Source organism: Colletotrichum godetiae (assembly GCF_030913485.1).
Source record: "Colletotrichum godetiae strain CBS 193.32 chromosome Unknown BDP55scaffold_44, whole genome shotgun sequence".
In the NCBI taxonomy this organism is placed as follows: domain Eukaryota; kingdom Fungi; phylum Ascomycota; class Sordariomycetes; order Glomerellales; family Glomerellaceae; genus Colletotrichum; species Colletotrichum godetiae.
Window position 1 is genome coordinate 108567 of NW_026851292.1, and position 23673 is coordinate 132239.

At 53.5% G+C, this 23673-nt stretch overlaps 5 protein-coding genes across 5 annotated transcripts; 2 read left to right on the forward strand and 3 right to left on the reverse strand.

Annotated features, from left to right (window-relative positions):
• Positions 1-343: 343 nt before the first annotated feature.
• Positions 344-2207, reverse strand: BDP55DRAFT_718675 (heterokaryon incompatibility protein-domain-containing protein). The gene has a single exon (XM_060578414.1). The coding sequence runs from the start codon at positions 2107-2109 to the stop codon at positions 499-501; it is 1611 nt and encodes a 536-aa protein (XP_060425703.1). The 5' UTR covers positions 2110-2207; the 3' UTR covers positions 344-498.
• A 450-nt stretch (positions 2208-2657) lies between these two features.
• On the reverse strand, positions 2658-4776 carry BDP55DRAFT_286107 (heterokaryon incompatibility protein-domain-containing protein). Its single transcript, XM_060566516.1, has one exon. The coding sequence runs from the start codon at positions 4636-4638 to the stop codon at positions 2737-2739; it is 1902 nt and encodes a 633-aa protein (XP_060425704.1). The 5' UTR covers positions 4639-4776; the 3' UTR covers positions 2658-2736.
• A 441-nt stretch (positions 4777-5217) lies between these two features.
• On the forward strand, positions 5218-8651 carry BDP55DRAFT_635562 (Alpha/Beta hydrolase protein; the record flags this gene model as incomplete). The annotated part of the gene is made up of 5 exons (XM_060572789.1): positions 5218-5240; positions 5581-5620; positions 5857-6264; positions 6393-6499; positions 6530-8651. The coding sequence occupies 5 exons, from the start codon at positions 5218-5220 to the stop codon at positions 8649-8651; spliced, it is 2700 nt and encodes an 899-aa protein (XP_060425705.1).
• A 3373-nt stretch (positions 8652-12024) lies between these two features.
• On the reverse strand, positions 12025-13092 carry BDP55DRAFT_732005 (adenosine deaminase; the record flags this gene model as incomplete). The annotated part of the gene is made up of 1 exon (XM_060579889.1): positions 12025-13092. The coding sequence occupies one exon, from the start codon at positions 13090-13092 to the stop codon at positions 12025-12027; it is 1068 nt and encodes a 355-aa protein (XP_060425706.1).
• Positions 13093-20263: 7171 nt separating this feature from the next.
• On the forward strand, positions 20264-20541 carry BDP55DRAFT_675205 (uncharacterized protein). Its single transcript, XM_060575724.1, has one exon. It carries the CDS (start codon positions 20282-20284, stop codon positions 20456-20458), a length of 177 nt encoding a protein of 58 aa, XP_060425707.1. The 5' UTR covers positions 20264-20281; the 3' UTR covers positions 20459-20541.
• Positions 20542-23673: the final 3132 nt, after the last annotated feature.

Genomic DNA, 23673 nt, shown 5'->3' on the forward strand with positions numbered 1-23673 from the left:
TTGGAGGGGCAGATCCACTCTTCCCGGTGTTACGTGCGCTGGGGCCCGGGGATATCCCTCCGATCTCGGTCAGGCTCGGACGAACCGCCGATGGTCTTGAAACGGCTGTCTTGCGGGCTTGCTTCTGAGAAAAGGCGACGAATCCGGGAACTCGACCGCCTTGTGTGACTGTAATTGTGCACTAAATCATCAGTGTATCTTCCTCCCTAGGCACAGCATTCGTATCTTAGGCTTTCTGAACACTGTCTCGACCTCAATAAAGAAGGTGCCTCAGATCCGTACATGGATCGGCTCTCCACCTCAGGTACCTAGGCATAGTGCTCAAGCATGTAGATTGCGCTGCATATATTTCAAATAGTAATGGAGCAGTATTCATCGCTCGACACGCAATGAAGAGATCTTCTCATACAGCTAGCTTGACAGAATCATTAGTGAGAGATACCTCATCTAGCTACCTTAGTAATAGGGTCCGATCATACAGCCAAATGCACGACAGTATTATTCAACGTTAAAATCCAACTTGATCTTCTCACTTGCCAACATAGCTTGGAACCAATCGCGGACTGGCTCGGTAGGAAAACTTATCCTGGCCATATCTACTAACATTTGATTGACCTTGAAAGCATTGCATTGGTGATTGGCAATCTCCACGGTTCGTGTTGGTCCTAACCAGCGCAATATTGCGACAAAAGCTTCCTGCGTGATTGGGATACTCCAATGCGTCAATTCTTCGAAGAATCTCTGTCGCACCAGTGGTATTCCTGAATCTAGAGAATGGATTGCTCGAACATCTCTTCTTTCACGCATTGCTCTTACCAGCTTTTTGGTTATCAACAAGCCGTTTCCAGGCATTTTGATAAGAAACACAGCTGTGGGAAGATCGCATGAAGCAAGAATAGCAATTAGACAATCCATGTTGAAGCTGAGTTTTGGAGCCTCTGAGACAAGAAGTTTCCGAAAAATCAGGTTCACTTTCGAAGTCTTCCGGCCGTGCGTCAGACGCAAGAGAGCGTTGGGAGAAACCTCAGGTTTCAATAGCGCATGCCTATCACAGAGCAATTTAGCATTTTCGATGCGATCGGCAGCCACGAGATAGACCAATCTGTCAGCGGTCAAGGCTGACAATGAATTGAGGAATATGAGCATGTCAGGGCAGTGCGCTAGCCGACCTTGAGTCTCGCCAACAAGAATGTAAGTTCTCAAATCGTGTATGAGTTGCTCCTCGCTCTTCAAGTAATCCGCTGAAATTAGCGTTGCCGCTGTACCTTGTTGTGTATCAGCTGCTATGCCAAGCAGGGCGTAAACCATATCGCGTGGGTCTGTTGCCTGCATCGTGCAGAATTGTACAAGAAGGGTATAGAGAGACTTTTTCCTCGCCGATCTCTTGTTGGACGGACTCGGCATGAGATCCAGCAAGGCTTGTTGGCGGTCGTGGAGCTTGATACCGGCGAGTCGTGTGGCCTCGACGAAGATGTAAGCTGGAATGGAGTGGTGCCCACAGCAAATCAAAGCCACTCGAGCGTAAGAGACTTCCTGCAGCACCCAGACTCTCGTAAACCACGGCTGTTCAAAGAGATGCTCCAAACCCTTTCGGAGCCCATCGAGATTACCCGCAATGAAGCCTGGGTCCAATAGCGAAACTGGGCATGAGGCGTTACCTTCCAAACTCTTTGATCCTCGCCGCGTCTTACTCAAGGCGTCCATCAGAAATATCGTATCTTGCGTCGAGTGTCCCAACCAGACAAGGACCTGCTCTGCTTGTCTGTAAATGCCAGCCATGTGCCCGACTTGATGACCGCGCTCGGCGAGATTGCTCTGATCAATGCATAGTGCGTCCACCCAGAGTATTCTCGCTTCCTCGGTGCGGAGATGGTTCAATGCTAGAAAGAGATTTCTTGTGACGAACAGCCTCTTTCCATTGGCGGATATGGGTTCAATGAGGTCGGTACAACCCCATGCATATGAGAGGGCTTCGTAAGGGATGTTTTCGTCAGGCTCAAGGCTTGCTTGGAATATGTCACATCTGATATCGCTGCCTCCTGGATAGAGTATGAGGAGTCGGAATGACCTCAGTCCAAGATCCAAAGGCTCGTACTGAAACGCTTTCATGTCGAGAAATGCGTATCTTGGGTTTTGCTGAAAGACTTGCTTGCGTCGATGATAGCCCGGTCTGGCAAATCGTTGGAGTGTGGGGTTGTTCAAGGCTTATTCCCAAGTTACCACCACGGGGCTCTCTTCGTGGCAGAGGGGGTTTGGTTGATGAATGATTGTCGCCTACGTGTTCAGTTGCCTTGCAAGATGGTTCGCCAGCAGACTTCACCGCATTATGGCCATGCTTCCTGCAGGTACATCTAGCCAATTGCCACGAAGGACTGTTGTGACAGAATATCATGTTGCGTTGGACTGCCGTTGTGATTCGTCAGGAGAAATACAATGATATAATTACCAGCCTCGATCCGAAGAGTTCATCGGCTTTCAACCCTCACGATAACTCCTGCCTCTCTTTACGTATTTTTTTTTCTATGATCTCAATTTACTTCGACCTCTGTGATTTGAGAGATGCCAGTGTCTTGGAATGACTTTGCCCCATCATACACTCGTTTCGGATGGTGACTTTTATCTCCTAAACAGCCTCTACCTCGACTTGACTTCTTTGTTGTGTTGCTTGCCTGTGTGCCCTCCTGGAATTTAATCCATTAAATATGTAGTCCGAAGAAAAGTGGCGATCATGGCTACCTATTCTATGGAATAGTCGTAGTTGTACCAATCCAAGATCGCTCCTGCCCGCCTTCCGCTGCCGAAAAGCGCCTTTATTGAAAACTTCCGAACTCCCAATGCCTCACTGCACTCCATATCCCCTCTGGTATCTTCTACTTCCATCTCGATTTCTTGCAAGTCCGAATCAGACGTGACGGTCGAAGACCAGATGACACTCTCGTCGGGGCTTCCTCCAATAGCAAAGATGTGGATAATCTTGAAATGGTGCTTCAGCAGCACCGCCACTTTCTGCTCATCATAGCTGTAATCCTCCATGAACCATAAGAGCCCACTCATCTCAAGTTCCGTTCTGCCACCTATACACTGTAGAAGCAAATCGATGATCCTCTCCAGTTGCTGGTTTTGACAGGCTGAGTTGAGAACTCCGCGTGTTAGACGATAAACCTTTGTCTGCTGTTCAAGAAGCGTTTTGAGAAGGATCGGGTCGCAGTACGGCAACAACGATACGAGCCCATCTTGCGTGACTTCCAGAGAGTGACGTCCTCGGTCGCTCAGAATCCGGAGCACGTAAAGTTCGCGGTCATTCCAGTTGATCAAGCCATCAACAAACCCCCGGTTGATCTGTATGTTTTCTTCTTGATTGCTCAGAAGCCTTTTCGCTGTTGCCAAGTCACAGAACCTCAAGGAGCTTTCTAGTACAGACTCTGGTACAAACTTCAGGTTTGGGTGTTCAATGCATCCCAGATCGAGAAGAATACTTACACCACTTGATATGCCTCTACCTAATATTTCGTTGATAATGGTCTCATTGACAGTGAATTGATGACCTCTTTCAAGGAGTGCATGGGCATGATCCGTATGCCCATGAAGTACGAAGTTTCTTAATATTGCCCCCGTTTTCCGGGGTAACATCTCAAGAAACGATGCCATTGTATCATGCCCGACCTCCTGGCCTGGAGAATCGAAGAAAAGATACCAATTGAGGTCTCGGATGAGCTGTTGCTCTGTCTTGGAGTAGTCGGGTAACAGCAACGATCCTAGGTCGCTTTCCGAGACGTCGGAAGCAATGCCAAGGAGGGCGTACACCATGTCCCTTGGGTCACTGGCTTCGCTTTTCCGGAACTTTTCCAATAAATCCTGAAGGATGTTCTTCCTCGGAGATCTCCGAGTCATTGGTCCTGGGAACAGATCCATAACAGCCTGGCACCCATCGTCCGGAACGATGCCGATGAGCTTCGCAGCGATGTCCAGCATATATGCCTGAATGGACCATCTTCCGCAGCAGACTGAAGCTGCACGTGCATTGGACACTTCCTGTAAGACCCATATTCTTGTGAACCAAGTCTCACTCAAAAGAGAAATGAGCCCTTTACGTTGCAGACTGGCGAGGGCGACCTGGTCGAGGTCTGAGCTTTGTCGCAATTTCGACCACCTTTCTTCCGCCCAGGTAAGGTCATGATGACTTTTCTGGCGAATCAGTCCCTGTTGAAGCTTTCTCAGATATTCCAGCAAAAGCTTCGTCTCAGACGTAGAAGGGCCGAGCCATATAAGGACCTGTTCTGCGCCCTTATAGATACCAGCCATCTGTCCGACCTGATGGCCTCGCTCGGCTACATCGTTCTGATCGATACAGATAGCATCAATCCACATGACCCTCCCGATAGAGTCATCTCGGAGATAACTCAAAGCAGTGAACAAATTATTCGTGATCCGGAGGGTCTTGCCGTTGGCGGTGATGGAGGCCGATAGCTCAATGTTGCCCCAGGCATATGACAAGGCTTCGTAGGGTATAATACCGTCGGGATCTAGACTTGCTTCGAAAATGTCACATGATATTTCGCCGGTTGATCCAGGATGAAGCATGAGAAGCCTGAAGGAATTTCCCGTGAGGTTCAGGGGTTCGTACTGGAATAGGTCCATGGCATAGCGAATGATAGTTGCATACGCCTTCCCGCGAGTTCCTATGCCTTTGCTAGGGAACTCGATCTGATTGTTCAGCGTCCAATTGACTTGACAACATGTCAAAATGATATGGTTGGTGGGCTTGAAGGTCTCTGTCAACTTTCTCAGAGCAACCAGCCTGAGTGAGGGGTACCTCTAGTGCTGTTGCCTGATACGTCGGGTACCTTAGCTGGGCCGACTTTAGTGACCTGCGTGCCTGCTGATGTAAGTATCTCATGCATGAAATCTTGACCAATTACACGATGGTGTGATCGCGGGTGACCTGGCGATGTACAGTACATTGCAATTGAAGACTGGCAATAAGGCTGATGCCTCAAAAAGACTTTAGTATAGCTTACTCGAATGATGTTTCTTCTCGTAGCATGAAAGCACTGAGATGGCGTCCTGGCCACCAGTGCTACCGCAAGGCAGCGCATATTTGCATAGGCTACCTAGGGGCTTTGTTGTCAACCATTCTTCCAGGTCGGAGTGTCGTGTACTGAACCTGCGGAATGGTGGTGATGAAGTTCGACATATCGGGTGCCGGCGTTTTCCACGATGCCGGACTACGTCGGGAATCCGTGAGCTCGTGACTCGACATGTGGACGTCGAATGCATTCCTGAAGAAACTCTACCAAATCCGGGGACAGGCGGGTCTACCTTTTTGCTTAGGTAACCTTGCAGGTGGCCAAGGTGAAGAGAGCCCTGCAGGACAGCAATCTTCAGTGGAGTTGGACAGCGGTTCAGCAGGCTGCCAGCAGTGAAACCGGCAAGGGAACAACGCTAGAAGAGCCAACCGGCGTTGCGTGATTGGACATCCTCGGTGTCGGATCCGGGGTGGGTCCCAACATAGCCTAGCGGCGGAGGCCGCAGTTGCCCGCGTGCCCCTCCAAGGTTACTCCGTACCCTCCACCTTAACAGTTCTACCCCGTGCGGGTTGACTCGAGCACCCACGCAAAAGGTGGGTTTAGGCCTCTTCACATGTCAGCTGCCCTTCCCCCCCCAAACCCAAACAAACGTCACCATCTCACCTCAGAAGCCAGCAATTGAACCGAGCCCACGCAGAGAGGCACACAGTACACTCACTCGACCGCTTTCACATTGAAACATGTGCCGCCGGTACCCTGGTCAAGGACCCTCTTTCACGAGCAACGTCGGCCGTTGTCGTTGCTGCCGCTGCTCCTCTTCCCATCGCAGTCTTCTTTGACAGCTCTCGACTCTCGACTCTCGACCATTCTTCTCCGTCAGATCCGTTACGATACATACCGTCATTCATTCCAAGCAGTCGTCGACTTCCCATCATCTTCGGCTTCTAGCTCCTCCTACCGTCTCGTGTACAACCATTCCCCAAACGTGTACGATCCAAAACAACCGGAACCTCTCCGGCCTTCTATTTCGAACCAAGTCCATCATCGGGTGGCGGTCCGTGGTGTCAAGCCGTCTGTCGCTGCACCTTTTTGCTCGCCGTGCTCGCCAAGCGCTTCCCCGAGCTGCCTCGACGCATTGCCATGGCCTTTTAGCCCTGGAGCCATCGCATTACTCGCGCTGCGCCGTCCCGTCGACGACTTCAACGCCATCCATTGTCCCCCCAGCCACAACCTCGTGGTATTGCGCTGTTCGCTTGGTCAGCCGCGCCTCCGGCTGTCCTCGGTGCCTAGATTCTCATGACCCTGCGGCGGAATCTGCAAACCCCTTCCTTCACACACTGCTCACTACTCTGGTGTCCATCGTAGCATACACCAGTCGCCATGATAGACCACGTTCTGGGACGGCCGTCGGTCAAGTCGCGTCGCCTCCAGGTCCTGGCGGTGCTGGCTTTCTGGTCGGCATACATCTTTAGGTAACACACGACGTCTTGAATCCTGTGCAGTGTTGTCGCGATAGGAGCTGATTTGATCTTTCGCAGAGGACACCCCCACGGCCCTCCCGTCATCCGCTTCTTCTCCAAGCTCACGACGAAGCGCCTCACGACATGGCAGACTGTAGTTGTAACCATGATCTACCTGTACGCAGCCCGACACTTTAGCACTCTTGTCGGCCTCGCGAGTCCCGAACCCATGTCCAATATGTACGACGCCACCTACTTCCGCGCAACCTGGATATTGACCGCTCTGGATGCCGGCTTTTGGACCGCCATGAAGATCCGCGCAAAGTGGCTTCGCGACCTGGCCAGCCTCGTCTTCTCCGTATTCTACATGTTTGCCGCTGAAAAAGCCGACGAAAAGGTTCGCAAGGTGCGCGGCATGTTGACGGTAGAGCATCTGCGCGTATCGTGGGACAAAGGAACGACACCGTACCTGAAGTTCTTCCAAGGTCTGATGCGGCCTCGCTTCTCCCGCTGGCCGCCGCGCGCAATCCGCATTCCCCGGCCTACTGGTAGCGACTACAAAGAGCCGGTATCGGCTTGGCTCTACTTTGATGGCCCATTGACGGATCTTGTGCAACACAGCAGAATCATTTTGGATATCCCCGGAGGTGGATTTGTCGCCATGGATCCTCGTTGCAACGACGACAAGCTATTCGCGTGGGCGTCCAAGACTGGTATGCCGGTTCTCAGCCTGGATTACAAGAAGGCACCCGAGTTCCCATACCCCTTTGCCTTGAACGAGTGTTTTGACGTGTACACTTCGCTCATTCGCAGCAAGGGAAGGTGTATCGGCATGTCTGGAAGAGAGACACCCCGAATCGTGCTTACTGGCGACAGCGCTGGCGGCAACTTGGCCACTGCAACAACCCTCATGATCGTAGAGCGGACGTCAGTACCGATGCGCCGCTACTCAAGTACGGGAGATCTTCCATTGCCAGACGGATTGGTTTTGTTCTACCCAGCACTCGATATGAACATTGGCAACTGGATGTCAGACGAGCAGATGTCACTGATGAAAGACAGAAGGATGAGGAGCACGAACCAATCGATCATCAGGAGAAAGAGCATGCAATACAACGACCTCGTCGGCACCCCCCATCATACTGATGACGAGGAGGACTCCAACAAACAATCAACCGAGCTGACAGCCAAGGAGGTCCAGATCGCCTCACACCAAGCGCTCGCCAGCCCCCATCCAGAATTTTCGCATGGCGGTCCGCAGAGTATGTCCAACGCAGAATCCTCAGCTCCGGATATCAAGCGCCAGCAGAGCGCGTCCCACCACTCGGAACCACTTCGGACCCGCCTCGCCATGTCTTCCATGATCTCCTACTTCAACGATCGCGTGCTCACCCCTGAAATGATGCGCGCCATGATCATTCTCTACATAGGTCCTCACAACCGACCCGACTTCAGCAAAGACTACCTCCTTTCTCCCGTCCTTACCCCCGACTCCCTTCTCGCGCGCTTCCCCAAGGTCTACTTCCTGACCGGCGAGCGAGACCCCTTGGTGGACGACACCGTCATCTTCTCAGCTCGCCTGCGCAAGGTGAAGGAATCCATGTTCGACCAAGCCCAATCCGAGCGCTCCGACTTTGGCGACGGCCTCGAGCCCGTCTTCAACCCCAAGGACGTCGCCGAGGTGATGCTGATTCCCGGCATTTCCCACGGCTTCCTGCAGTTCCCTACCGTATACCCACCGGCATGGAAGCACTTTGAGCGGTCAGCAGAATGGATCACAGAGATCTTTGCCTCAGCTGACGCTGTACGGGAGCGCGAGAGCCGAGGTCGCAGACGCGTCGGCGGCGGACCCATCACGAACGGCAACAGCGAGGGCCGGCATCACAACCGCGTCGAATCGAGCGGGGACGAGGACAGGCCGCTGGAGATTAGCATGACGAGGGCGAACCGCAAGAATACCCTGACCAAGGAGCCGCAGGCCATGGACGAAAGCGAGTCCATTGTAGCCGATGCGAGTGGCAAGAAGAAGAACGGCCGCGCGAGGGGCGCGAGCAAGAGTGCGGGCGCAAGCCTTGTCAAGTTGAAGAGTACGGATGACTTGTTGGGGAGGAGAATGCAGGGTCTTGCTGGCGGGTTGACGGGTGTTGGGAGAGGACAGGAATGATAGTGGATGATGACCTGAAACTTGAAAGTGTTGTTGTAAGATGGAGGCGCACAGTACCTATCACGATTTCGAGTCACGAATGTAGCCTCTTGAATGAGGTTTTCGCTAGGTGGCTATAGATGTTTTGTAGATTGGATTTGCCAACGAAGATGTACACATGCGTCGGGTAGCACCAAGTTTTATAGACACCAGTTGATCATGATCGTGTCCCAGTGCGTGCACATCATGTAGTCACATGTTCATTCGAGGGGTGAAGGTCGTTAGCCTAGGCTTCAAACATGATCTACGTCGAATGATCACGGCCGAATCGCAGTCAAACAAGTGACAGAACTGTCGAGTCCGCACAAGGCAAGGTAAAGCACAATAAAGCAGCCGCTTGCCTCTCTGCTCAGGAAACTCTGTGATTCATCATCAGCCTCAAAATGACTGCTCACCGCATCACCAGCCCGCATACCCGGAGGGCAGGCAGGAGCGTCCCGGCCGTATCTTCCACATCCTCATCTGATCACCCTTTCGACCACCTGCACCTGAATACACAGAACACACACAGTAAGAAGCCTTCATACCCTCCCTCAATCTCAATTTCGTCACCAGCACAGCAGGCGCCCCCTAGGTCGGGGGTCAGGTCAAAACTGTGGCGCGGGTGGTGGAACTGGTTAATGGTCAACAACTTTCGCCAACCAGCCTACTAGACGACAGGCTCAAGTTCGATTCCCAGCATGTGCGCCAGAGATGTAGCCCCCAGTTCAGCACCGGGGGGGTGAACTCTTTTGCCTTTTTGGTCAATTTTGATTAATGGTGATGTGTTCTGCTTTTTGCTTAGTCCCTTTCCATGCTTTGGAATAGTATATCTGGCTCGTCTTCTACTCTCGCTCTTTGTTGGCGAATTCGAGGCTCTTATCTTCCCGCCTTTATGCTACAGTACCATGGAGCTCCGAGATGGCATTCTGAGACTCCTTGGACAACCCAAGGTAGATTGGGGAGTCCTGAGGTCGTGGCAAACCTGGTTCTTGATGATTTACAGTCTGGAAACGAGTCTTACTCGCTTATAATCAATCCGGCGATGTGCCTGTTATGTTGAAATGCAGTCCCATCTTCGTCTCAAGGGTGAAGATGGTCGTTGGTGGTTCCTGGGGTCGACTGCCACTGTGAGCACCATCCCTCAACCAGTGGTCATCATCTTAGGGGTTTACAAGGAGAGCGGGTATCTAGTTGACAGCTCACCTTCCTTGATGTTCATATCGTCGACTCAATGCTTGAAGGGTGTCTGTCAACCTTGGGCCCAGGATACTACCCACAAGAAACTGCCGTGGCAGAGCCGCTGTCGTGGGAGTAAGACGTCGAGCTCGCCTCATATGAATCAGCTACTAGCCTATCTACCAGAAAACCTAAGGTAAGGTGTGATTCATGGCCTCAAGACACATCATTCTATCCCAGGCCCCATGTGAGGGTACAACTCGAGGCAGGCAGGCAGGCAGGCAGGCAGGCAGGCAGGCAGGCAGGCAGGCAGGCACGACCGGACCCCCTTATTTCGTACCTTCCACCTTCCACCTTCCATCTGAATACAAACAGAACACACCACAACCAAAGCCCTCATATACCCCTCCAATCCTATTCCCGTCACCAGCCAGCAGGCGTCCCCCGGGGGTCAGGTCAAAACTGGCTGGGCGGTGGAGTGGTTCGAGTCCACAAGCCTAATCGGTGAAGGCTCGAGGTCCCGTGTTCGAGTCCCGGCAAGTGCACCCAGAGATGTAGCCCCCTCTCGCCACCGGGTACCGGTGGGGGTGAACTCTTTTGCAATTTCGGTCATTTTTGGGGGGCACTAATTAAGATGCTCAATCAATCGTCTGCCTTCCTTGTAAGAAAGAGCAGCTGTTTTAACTCGAGCTTGAGCTGGGCGGGGAAGATCGACGGCGTTGAGGATGTTCGAGATGAGCATCCCCGTCTTTACGATACGGTTCCAAGGATGACAGTTCGAGATGCAGCCGAGTCCTTGAATAGGGCGGATTGGGGAGCCTTGAGGCTATGTAGGTCTGCTTTTCACTAATGTAGAGTTGGGAATGGGGGTCTTGCTGGTGTGTCCCCGAATAGACGATGGATATGTGCTTGGTACACGGCTGTAGGCGAAGCTCATTGAGTGTGGAAATATTGAGGAAGCTGATATTCTACAGGCAGTTGTTATATGATGCTGGAGACGGAGCACGGCGCAGAGGATTGATTTGTTTGGCCTCCAAGTTGATGAACACGGCCGAGCCAAAGAGTAAAGGCATCTATCTACCTCTCGAGACCTGGCATGTGGGAACAAGACGGTGAGAATGTTGTATCGTTCGCATCACAGCTGAAAAGACCAGCCTCTCCCCTTTGTCTCGCGGAGGCTTAGTTATGTGTTGGTTTCGCCATGGAGGGGATACATGGCATTTCGAGCCATGACCAGAGTTCGAAGTAGGCACTCCATCGTCAATGACATAGCTGCTCAGTAACTGGGCGTGTTAATCTCAGGCCTTTTTCTAGCAGGTTGAAGGGAGGCTATACCTTTGACTCGTGCGCAGAACGTAGCAGAGCGCCCTTGCTTGAACATTCCCAAGGTTCCTATCACGGCCTTCGAAGACGTGAGAATGGGGACGTGGGGGAGACTAGATGGATGGTACCCGAACCTAGTTGTATCAAGGCTCGTCTCTCTATCATAGTCTTACAGTTCAGCCAAATATGTTACACCGACGGCGTGAGACCAGCCTTCCTGACGCCAGGTTATTCATCGAGTGCACAACAGTTTCCATTCCAAGCATCATAAGCCCAGCCTTCCATCAGCATGCCTTTTACTTCTGAAACGTATCGAATCGATATCAATATATCCGGTATTGGGGAATCAGAAACTTATCAAGCAACTGCAAAGGCGGGAAACATATTGATGTTATTGATGGTTGGCTGCTGCCTCGCATCCGGGCGCCTCATCGACGTTGAGAGCGTCCGGGCCACAATGGCGATTTGCCCCTTTTCCGGCACTTCGCGACGTTCAAGTTCAGCTTATAACCACACCGTCAACGAAATCTCAATGGAAATAACAATGCACACACCTGAAACTTGAAAGGTGCAATTCTGTACCTATTATCTTGCTACGGGCCCCTAACCGCGAATTACTGTCTAATCCCATGTCATTCTGGTATCTCCGTCTCGAACCCCTTTTTCATTCTTCTCAACCGATAGTCCCAGTTGAAGGGGGACCAATGCAACAACACTCGTTGAAATCCTCCCGAGGCAGAGGGCAACATCACATCTTGCCTCAAACCCTTATCCGTCCATCCCAAAATCAGATATCCGCCCAAACGCCAACCACTCAAGGCCCTCTCCGTATGCTCAGCAACACGCCAACATCTCAAGCCTTGCCAGCATACTTCTTCATAACAACCTCAATCTCCCCCTTCAAAACCTCCTTCCTCTCCTCAGAACACCAGCTCCCTTCGACACTCCCAACCGCAATCCCCTTCCACTCCTCGATACTCAACCCAAACGCCTCCTGCACAGCACAGTAGTTCTCGAGGATATACCCCCCAAAGTACGCAGGATCGTCGCTGTTGATGCTGAACCGCACCCCCTTATCCAAAAACTCCCGAATCGGCATCTCCTTCATCTCTTTAACACCCCGCAACACCACATTCGAAATCGGACACAGACTCAACAGCGTCTTCTCCCTCGCCAGCCTCGCCAACAACTCCGGGCTCTCCGCCGACCGCCGTCCGTGATCAATCCGCGTGACGCCGCAATCGTCCAGCGCCTGCACAACACACTCAGCAGGCGCCTCCTCGCCCGCGTGCGCCGTAGCCCGAACACCAGCCTCCCTCACGGCGTCATAGATAGAAGTCCACATCTTGGGCGGGTACGGCGCCTCGCTGCTCGACATGCCCACGCCCGCAATCGTCCCATCGGCAAAGTGCCCCGCGTCCCTGGCCTCCACAAACATGCGAAGCCCGTCCTCGACGGTACAATGCCGCAAAAAACAGACAATGTACTCTACCGTCATACCCTCGAAATCCCGCTGCGCACGCTCCTTTGCGCGCCGCAGACCCTCGACGACAGTCTCGTACGCGACGCCGCGGCACGTGTGCGCCTGCGGATCAAAGAAGACCTCTGCGTGCCGCACATTTTGGGCGTGCGCCTTTTTGAGATAGGCATAGCCCAGCTCCTCGAAGTCGGTGACGGTCAGGAGCACGGAGAATCCGATGAAGTAGTAGTGCAAAAAGTCGTCGAGCGAGGAGAAGTTGCGGTACCGCTCGTACAGGGCCTCGACGCTGGAGAAGGCCGGATCCTTGTCGACAGGCAGGGTGATGTTGTTCTGTGCGGCGAGGTGGAACAGCAGCTCGGGCCCCAGGGAGCCTTCGATGTGGATGTGGTGCTCGCACTTGGGGAGATCGACTAGGAAGTCGTGGAGGCCGTCCTTGCACATTGTGGGCGGATGTGTTTGTGTCGTGAGAGAGAGTGTGTGTGGGGTGTGTGAAGAGAGGGAGGCAGATGTCTGAAGTCGCAGAGTCTGTGTGTATGTATGGTTGGCGATGCTTCAGACGCAGAGAGGTCGTTGTCGGCTTTGGGAGAGTTGCAGGACGACGAACAATGGGATGAAGTTTGGAGGCGATGCGATGCGCCAGTCAAAGGCTTGCAAAAGATGGGAGGTGTATTTTAAAAAGGGATGTTTCACCTGAAAAAGTTTGCCCAAGAAAAAGTCTTCCTCGACGGTTTCTGCGTTGCCCTTTTGTCGTTCACGACAAAAATAGATTTTGTTGGAGAATTTCTAGAAGTTCTTGTAGACGAACGCACGGCTTGGTATCTGCCACCGAGAGTTTGCCTTCTTATCCGTGCTGTGTCATTCTATTGAATTTCTCTGTGTCCGATTTTTTACGGTTTTGCCTCTCGTTCTGGTCACAACGACCCGACTTTGTCTCCATATTCGCGGTTTACGTTATCAGTTTCCCCTCGTTGTCGGCGAGCGCCGTGTTTCCCTCTGCAGCGGAAGACGGCGAAGGTTCGGCTCAGTCTTGGTTCGCCGCTTGCCTGTGTCCGGCTTCCGACCGAGTATAAGTGGTTCTGGCTAACGCTGCTAGCCTCGGGATATCCATCAAGATGACAAAGGGATTTGAGACACAAATGAACAATCACTGATAGTCCTCCGTACTGAAGAGACTAAAAGAGAGCAGCCAGGAGCCTCCCACGGCTTTCGGAGAAACAAAGATTCCAAAACGGCCAGCATTGACCACAAGACAAGAGATCGCGAGAACGAGGCCCTATGGAAAGGGTGTCCCCTGATCAAGAAACTTCCCGTGCCACGGATTCGGAGGCGAGCCTTCGCCAGAATCTTTCTCTCCCTCTCCCACACTCTTCCTTGTCCAACATGCCAGTCAAGAAAGTCTCCAGCAGCTTAACCGCTCTCCTCCCAGGCCCTCCTCTGTCGTCAGTGGCCCAATTTTCCGGGCCCGCGACGCACCCTGCGGCATTAAACGCACGACCAGCGAAGCCGTCGAACGACAAGATGGTTTGAAATATCCATGTTTGAAGCGGGCTAAGAGTAGTAACATCGGGGACATGGGGAGGAAGACATTGGACGAAATATGACCATTGACGAAACAAGCTCCGCAAAGAGAGATTCCAGCTCCTCTCCCGTTCTGCGTGTCACGACGATGATGTCGCAGTGAATCGGGAATTGGGCTAGCAACACTTTTGTTGGTGACAGGCACAATCACAAATCCTACCCTTCTTTTCTCCAGCTTTGACGTCGGAAAGACGCGACCCGGCGCACCTCACTGTCGCAAGAAAGCAGGATTGAAGCTGGAGGGTGCGGTCGCAGTCGTATTCGCAGTCGCAGTTGCAGTGGCAATGAGACGTGCATCCTCGACTGACTGACATGAGCAAAATGTCCGCGAATGGAATCATTTCCGTTTGAATAGTCTGGATGGTTGGGTACGCGAGGTGATCGCCAGCTTACCAGTCACCCAAGGTCCAGTCACCATGCCATGTGTACGTTCAGACCTCACCAACGGCAGCCTCACAGACTTTCAAGAGACTGACAGGTCCAGGCGGCCGCCACATACGACACTGCTCGATTGCGTACCGTATCATCTTCTGGTTTGGCTGTTCTTCTTCAGCGGTCCGCCAACGGCCAGCAGTGTGCGGGCTGGCGCGCCCCTCGAACTCGTCTAGATGGTCTCGAAACCCAATCTGTGTTGCACTCGCCAACCTTCATTGGTTCCAGCAAGACCCCTCACTGTCTGTCCGATCTCTGAAGGATGCTCTCCCTCCCCCCCGTTGTGACGGAAAGGGCCTGCCGCCGGCCGCTGACCGCAATCCAAAGTCTAGACCTCTGCCATTGCTTTTTCTTGTCGCAGAGCGCAGAGACATCCAGAAACCTGCCGATTCCCCGATTATTTCCCACTTTGGGGGGCTGAAGGGCTGGCAAGTGGTGGCGCCGCACGCCGCTCCCAGGATTTCTGGGTAGGGATCATCCCAGAGCTGAAAGTTCAACGTCAACTGGACATATTTCGACGGCCGATCAGAAGAGAGATCCCAGTGTTTGACTGCGGGGGCGGCGGGCGGTGCGCCCAGGGACGAAAGAACAGAGAAAAAAAACCCCCGCAGAAACGACCGGGATTCGGTGGTCAGATCCGTCTTGTGGCCGCCAATGGACCGGGCGAGGAAGCAGCCGACGGGATGGCTGACTACGAAGGGATATCCGTACTAGGTGGACATTAGTGTTGCTTCGCATCACTGGGACCCGAGAGAGTTGAATGATACCATTCTCAGAGTTCCCAGGGCTATCCGTACGTCGCCACAGTACACGTACGGATATCCGTCCAGGAGCTGAGATGTTGGATGACGACCGAACACGCCCCCTCAGGCTGTTGCTCCGAACTGTCAAGCCAAGGAATGTTCCTGGTCTGAGCCCGTGAGGCCCCTCCCTCCCAAAAGGGTCTCTTGGCCCTCGATATGCTTGATTATCAGCCCCATCCATGCTGACACGGGATGTCCCATGGCATCTGTGACGTGAGTCGTCGCAGCCACCGATCTCCAAGCGAGAAGGGAAGCCTCCGCCAGTCGTGCTCAAAAGCTTATCGACAGGAATAGCTCCAACGTCCATGTGAGATGATGGAATAGCGATTGGAATGGGGTCCCGTTGACCTTCGTCCCTTCATCCGTTGTGTCTTTTTAAGCTTGTCATGGCCGTTTCCGCGCGCCCGCGCCCGATGCTTTTGCGCGCGACCAGTCACCAGTCGTCCCGTTGCGCTCTTGGATGCCCGCTGCCCGCCCTCTCTGTTCTAATTCTGTCCGTTTGAAGACGGCAACCACCTTTCCTGTCAGACTTTCCATCTTCCTACCTTATCCAAAGACTTGGGATGCGCCCGTGAACGCTTTTATTCCGAGATCGACAACCTTGGGCCACGAGGGACACAAGCTTCCTGTTGACGCGCCCGAGCGTGCGAGAAGCAATCCCGTTATACTCTATGCTCGCCGTGCCTGGATGATGTATCAAACCTGCGGGTGAAGATGATGCTCCGGTTTGTCGAGCTGCTTGCTACCCATGTACCCGTAGGTGTTCCTACCCCCTCCCCGCCGGCAGGAATGTGGGATCCGCCCAACCAGCCAGACCCAATTTCATGCAAGCTGGCAAGGGCTTCTTTGACAGTGCTGTTTCATTCGGCTTGTTGACCGCCTATTGCCAATGACTGCCGCCGCAGACCCAATCCTCTCCGCATCCTTTGCCGGACCCAGTTGTTTGGAGGCACCGCTGCTTGAAAAGTGTAGTGGGTACGAATACAGATTCAAGATAAACACACGAGTGGCTGTCCACCGTTTCCAAACGTTGTATTACGTAGTACTTCGGGAAAAGAGTGCGAGGTACGGATAGCCTGCCAATCTGCCTGGCCAGCGGAAGCTAATCGGTAAATGGTAACATACATGCGTGTCTTGGGCCCGGACGTTGACAGCTAGTATTACTGATACCGTAGCAAGCCGCGGCTGACGGTACATTAAACGGGTAAGAAGGTGCGTCTGCTGTCGTTGCCGCCATCGTCACACTGCTTCCTAGCCTCTGTCGTTGAGCTTGCCTGACTTTAAGCTATGCGATGCGATATTGCCAGCACCCGTCCTTGGATTGGTGGTTACATTCGTGTCACATGGCGTGCCTACTTCCAATTTGTCCTCGTCCGGTCTCTTCAACCATGGCCCATAACACAGTCTCTTCGGACAATAACCAGGGCTAGGTGATTCTGACCGGACGGGTGGATAACTTTGCTGAAAAGACAAGAAGTCTCACGGTCTTGAGGTGGGCAGGCAGAGTACTTGCCAGCCGGAACCACCAAATCTCTTTGCTCTTTGCGGGGTTGCACACCATTCTGCTTGCTGCCCATCACGCTACCCAGGAGCTGTTCCCTCCCGGCGGAGATACCGAATGGCACCTCGAATCCAGAAGGCGGTCGATGGCGTCTCCTGAGCACCGTGATTGACCGAGGCTGGGCTTGTCTGCAACTCGGGGTGCTGCAACGATGCTTGTGGTGTAACCTGCGCTGCACATGGTCCGTTTCGATGCCTCTCAAGAGGGTGTAGATGGAGGTGAGGAGAGCTCGGAGAAGGTGCTACTTTCGACAGAACTCCGTCGAGGCCATGCTGGCGGGCTAGTATATCCGTAGGCTTCTCGGCTATCATCCAGTGGTATTCAGATAAACTGCGCTCTAGATTCGCTTCGCGGATGGAACCTGGCAAGTTACCACTCCGGGCTGTCATGTTTCATCTGGGCCGACAAGCCTTGGGAAGCTCGAGCCAGCTTGCCAGGTACGCCAATCGCGCCATCGACATTCAGTCTGCGGCCCGTTGTGGATAATTCTTGACAACTCTCCCGAGAGGAAACACGGTTTTCCTGGGCTTGTTTAGAAATCTGATAGAATAGTTGATTTAGCAAATCGTTTTAGCACCACACCGGAGTGATGACCGGCTGCTGGTGCTTGACTCAACGGTGGAAACCAGTCACATACCAAACCTCAAAGCTTGGCTATTAATATTCAGACAAAAAAGTGCGGAGCCGATCTCACCTATCCGCAGATTCGGCATTCGGTTGTGATCAGATGCGTCGGCTCCACGGCTCCTTTAGGATAAACGTCCTGACTATAGCTTATGCTCTTAATCCGCGGCAACAAGAGCCATTGACGATCAAGGGGTGGACAAGGGATAGCGTAGTCGAGGAGGGTCCTATCGTGACCAGACCAAGTCAAATTGATAAGTGTCGGTCGCATGCACAAACGCGGACGTACGACAAACGTCAGCAACTCTATCGTCGTCCCGATGCCCCGTGGTCTTGTTCTGAACTTGAAGCGATTGCCATGATACTGTAACCTTGCTGACATGGGCTTGTCCTATGGGCCCCCTGCGTGCTCACAGTCCCCATGGCCCCGGTCAGGTAAATCCTCTTGTCTGCGATTGACACGGAATCAATGGCGGCGATCTGTTGAAGAGGCGCTGTACGACTCGGGGATCGCGTTACATTGCTGCAAACATACCGTCCCGGCCGGAACGCAGCGAGTCGTGAAATGGATCCAATCTGCTTCTGTACAGTACAGCCGCACCATGTACGCGAGCACCTGCCGTGTTACCATCTGCCACTGATCTGCGCTTTCGTCACGCAGCCCTCTACCGTGGCTCGGGAAAGCTAGCCAAGTTGCGAACCTCCGAAGTAGAGGCCGTGACTGACCGAATCACCAATCCACGAAGCGGCGACTTCTCCGCGACTTGCACCAATCGTCAGTCACCCCCGTGGGACCCTTGGTAAGTATTCAGTGGTACGGCGACCGACCTACGGCGGAGGAAGGATGTGGATGGTGCTGAGAAGGATGACTAGAACGCCCCGTCTTCTACGTAGCTGGAGGAAGCGAAACATTGACTTTAACCGTCGAGCGATATCCATACTCTTTCCCCCTTCTCCAAGACGACTCCGACCTAGATATTAGCGTCGGCATGTTGGATGGTCGAAGAGCTTCGTTCAAAATGAATAGAAGGGATACCGATGTTTGCGAGAACAACCTTCAAGATGCAATTGTTGATGCGGACCTGTGGGGTAGTCACCGGGTCCGACCACGCCAATGTGGCATTCGCACAAAGTACCCGCAACATGCGGAAGACGTCCCAACCCCATGGCGAACAAGCCCTGTCGAAGCTTTCGGGGGTAGAATGGCGACATGGCCAGCTCTACCTGACATGGGAGTCACTTGTCCTGGGTTGTCCATCATAATTGACCGACGTTAGCCATCGTGCGGCGCAATAGAACCAGAAAGCCATTGTGAGTGCTGTCGTCCTTGTGTGATGTCGAATGCGCCACAGTAGAGGGCCAAGCAAGCCAAGGGGTCGTAAACCTCATTTGCGTCTTGTGTTTGCTTGTCGTGGATGTGATGAGCGTGTGGTTGGCCGTTGTGTGCCGTGGTACATAGCGGAAACGTACACGCAACCTGACCGGGCGCATGGGCTTCGGGAAGTGGGATGCGGCGTGCTCATGGATGCATCCCCGGCCCACGCGAGTGGTGGCCCTCTCAAGAAGGCCATCAGGAGGGGGAGGGATCGTCTCTTGCGGCACGACTTTGCCCAGGAGAGGCTAGGGGCGCACTCACGCACTGCGGGCTAGTCTCCTCTCCCTCCTAGCTCATCTAGCTCATAAGCCTGTGCAATAGCGCACTGCGTGCTGCAGGAGCATATTTTGACAAGGACAGGGCCTCACTGGGCCCGGGGCAATTAACCAGTTCTCGACACATGATGGCGGATGCGGAGCGTTCCAGGGCGGGAAGACGCGGTTGGCGAGATCAAATCTTGCGCAACCACGATGATATCGACCACCGCCGGGGGACTTGAAGTCTTGCTATTGGCCTTGTCGGCTTGCTCGCCCTCGGCTGACTGACCGAGCAAGAGCCCATGCATGTGTCACGATGCATTGAGACATGTACCGTTGGTATAGGTATACCTACTTATAGTTGATGGGGGTTCATAAAGCAGACAGGAACTGAGGGCTCCTAGCCCAGCCGAAGTCTATCCGTACCGGTAGTGTGCCGTGTAGGTATCTGTGTCCGTACTCCGTACACTACCCATATGGAGTCTGTCACCCGTGGCATGATGGTTGCGAGGCTACTCTGCCGTGACGGGGCCCAGTGCTACGCCAGAGGCGTGGCAGTCTGGCAGAAAGTCGGAAAAGAAACGAGGGACGTGGGAGTCCTGGCGAGCATGTCGGAGGAAATTTCGGGCCATCGGCAGCGATTTCGATGTTTTCTGCTGGGGCGGCCTGCTAGAGCCATGCAAAGACCAGCCGCTCTCGGGGCTCAAGCCGAAAGGATGCTGTTGGGCAGGCCACTCGCTGAAATGCTCTTCCAACGGTGGACACTGGGCCGTAACCTTAGCACCTACGTAGTAGGTGTCCGTAGTGCCAGCTTAATTTGACAATGGCATGTTGGAGAAGCCGAACCTGCCTAGCTAGTTTCCCAGTATCCACGGTATCCAAGCGGGAACTTGGCCGTTGCAGATATACCCCCGGGCAACTGACCGAAGTCGAAGGGCTTCGCATTGGAGCAGTGAGCAGCGAATCTTTTCAAGACCCGCGGGCCAAGGCAAGCCGCAAGATGACATTGGGACGCTGCCGGTTCGTGGGTTCGCTGTCAACGGTTCGAGGCCAGGCCTGGCCATCCTGTGGCCCTGTCACCCAGGGCACTAGCGTTGACGACCCCCCCGGCGATGTTTCCCCTGGCGAGCGACATCCGTGCGTGTTCTCCGTCAGGAACGGAGCTTGTGGGACATGATTCGGGGAAATTGGATGGTCGTGACAGGGCGAGGATATGATTCTCGATGGAGCCACTTTAAGGGCTCTTGGGAACATCCGGATGTTGCCGACTGATCAGGAGTTACGGGGACGGAATCCCTCGAGTCGAGTGGACTGTGGACATGAGCTTGTCAATCTGCGGGCTCGGTAGCACTGCCACTAGCCCAGGAGGCGGTCGTCATCAAAATCCCCGGCTGGCGGAACCCCCTTCGCTGAATCTTGCCTGGCTTGCCCAGTTTTCAAGAGATCATGGCTTCTGGTTGCCAAAACCAGACGAACGTGGCGAACGGGAAGGAATGATACACGTATTGCTCAACTGTTTGGTAGGACGTGCCAGCGAAACCTACATGATGAGGCAGTCTACCTAGTCATTGCACTTGTAAGTATCCGTACTGATACCTATGTTCTTAAAGACCCCGAGAAGACGGATACCGGAACCAAGTAATGGTTGGCGGCGTGGGGCCGACGGATCCTGGATCGGCAGAAGCAGGGCGAGAGTGCAGAAGCAAGTTGCCGTAGCGTGGAAACTGTGGGTGTGCGGATACCTTCACTGCGTTGTGTGAGCGTCTTTGAAGGTAGTTGGGTGATGTGCTTTGTAGTTTTTGTCGGACTTAAAGCGGCGTTCGATGCTAGAGCTGTCCGCTGACGATCTGGAGACAGATGTGTGGGTTGCAGTGGTGGCTTTCCAGCCATGGCAGTCCGGCGTGCCGTGCAAGACTGCTGATGTGCAGCCGGCACTTCGAATCCCAAGAGCTAAGAGCGGGCGTGCGGGCTGGTTGCTTCGGCAGGCCAGGCGATTGGGAAAAGTCTAATTGTGTTCGGTTGAGGCCGTTGAAATAGTCGGGTGGCTCGCTCGCACATCGGCTTGCGTACGAAGTATTGGGGTGTGGTGTATCGGTACTGTATTGCTTCGTACATACTGCGTAAGGTATGCGAACGTGGGCGCGCGACGGAGAGGGGGCCATGGGGCCAGGCATGATCCATGAGCTTGCTACCGTGGTCTCTTGTGATTTGCGACCTATAGGATCTGCCGGCTGTGCCAGATACTTCGTGTAGACCTGGGAAAAAGATAGATGGCTGCCAGCCGTGGTCAAGGAACTGATGCACGTCTCTGAATCGCCGACGCAGATCCCAAGCCGCAGGTTGAGAGCCTGCCAGGTCCTAGAAAGAAAGGACGACAGACATACGCATCGTGTTGAGCAATTTAGGGCGGGCAGACAGTGAAGAGGCGTCAGTGGTGAGGGACAGATAGAGAGAATGGCAGAGGCGCAACATCAAGCCATGACCATGTCGTCCGGCACGGTGCGGGTTCGAGACTCCTTGAATTGGACTCGGAAGCAGCAAGTGGTACTCGTACGTTGTAAGTTGGTGGCAGATCGACGCCCAACAACTCAACGCGTTGAAACTCAGGGTTCGGCTGAGCTTCCGGCATATGCGCAGCACTTATGTTGCTCTGGAGCATCTTCATTCGTGGCTTCTCCCTGATTCTTGAGTTGGAGCAAATACCTGTAGCCGACGACGAACCATGGCTTGATGTCGATTTGAATGTAAGTTGCCACGGATAGGTTTGCCGTGTCTGGTTCGTACACCATGTGGGACATGCGGAAATGTGGCCGTATGTACGGAGTACAGAGTACTCGCAAGTATCCGAACAATAGGGAGTCAGGGACGGTTGATAGGATTGGAGAGGGCGGAGAAGTGCCCGCGTGGGTAGTTGAAAGGATCCGTCAGAAGAGAGAAGTTGCTGAACTTTGAAGAGGGTGGACTTTGAGGGATGTGGGATCTGGCAGAAAGAAAGAATGGAACAAAGCGAGTAGTTGGGATCCAGTCAGCCAGTCTGATTCGACGGTAGCTCCAGCGCCCAGCGTCCAGACTCGAGTTCCAGATCAACTTTCATATTGGCATATCAAGCTCCGGCTGCAGCTGTTGCGTCGTCTAGGGCCGGGGTTGGCATGGTGGGTTGATACTCCGTACTGACTACTAAGAGGTCGAAGTCGAGTCTGAAGATGGAGAGGAAGGAGACCGAGTTAGCACGGAGCTGTGGATGTGTACGGAGGCACATCGGAGGATCTCCCTGTCAGAGGAAGGTGTCTAGTCTGTTTCGGGGCTAGTGGCGTACGTAATCCAGACTCCAGACCTCAAGGCTCCATAGTACGTAACTACGTACATGCTCCATATTAGGTGCCCCACTATCATGGAGGGAAGCTGGGAAGGAACACTTAGACTCCAGTCTCCAAGTCGAGGAAAGAGTGAACTGTTGGAGTCTTTCAGTTTTTTGCAGCATTCCTGCCTGCCTTACCTAAGCTTAAAGTGTCTGGGTACCCTCCAAGTGGCCCTAGAAGTACTCCGGTACTTCGTACGGAGACTGGCTCATCTCAATCAATCACACCAGTGCCACAAATCCGGAATCGGGAAAGCACCCACAACGAGTCCACGACACCCTCCCACTTCACCTGCTTGGCGGTTGGCCTTGCACGACTCCGGCACCGGTGACCGGTGTCCTGGCCCCTGGGATCATGGAAAGACGGCTAAAGTTGAACAAACCCCTACAATACGGATACAGACAACAGAGAGTACGGAGCACACTGACAATGAACCTTGATCCATTGGCGCATAAGGCTCAGGAGATTAGGCAAGTGCCGTCTGCCGAGTGCTATTGGCTCCAGGCGCCGATCTCACAGTCAATCTCATCGAGAGAAGTAGTACCTGGATACTACGGCTTACACGCATGCAAGGTACATTTTTTTTTCCTCTCTGCAATGGTACCTCAGGCCATTATTGCAGCGTTCCATCTCATCGTCACTGCCCACAGCAGGATGGTATAGCCAAAGTCTAATGCCTTCCATTTTCGAGTGGAGGAAGTAAGCGCAAAGAGATTTTGATATCAAAATGCTTGGTTGATACTGGAAGTGCAACAGGACGCAGGTAGGCGGGAGGTCTAGGTACCTTCCTCACAGTATTAGACACGGAAGTACATCCACCCGTCCACCCGTCCACCCGTCCACCCGACCCGACGACTCCAATCCAGGTACCCAAGTACCTAGGTATCTCGGGAGGAACGTACTCCGTATTCTTACCCAAGTCCCCATCCATCGCGCACTTCCCCCACTTTTCCATCGTCTCACTTCTTGCCTCAGTCATAAGGCCTTATTCAGGGACTCAGGGCAGGTGCCAGCCAGGGACTCACCTCACGGA

Excerpts from the sequence above, each read along its gene's own strand:
- BDP55DRAFT_675205 (XM_060575724.1), top strand. The coding sequence starts at position 20,282 with ATGACATTGGGACGCTGCCGGTTCGTGGGTTCGCTGTCAACGGTTCGA.
- BDP55DRAFT_718675 (XM_060578414.1), bottom strand. The coding sequence starts at position 2,109 with ATGAAAGCGTTTCAGTACGAGCCTTTGGATCTTGGACTGAGGTCATTC.
- BDP55DRAFT_286107 (XM_060566516.1), bottom strand. The coding sequence starts at position 4,638 with ATGGACCTATTCCAGTACGAACCCCTGAACCTCACGGGAAATTCCTTC.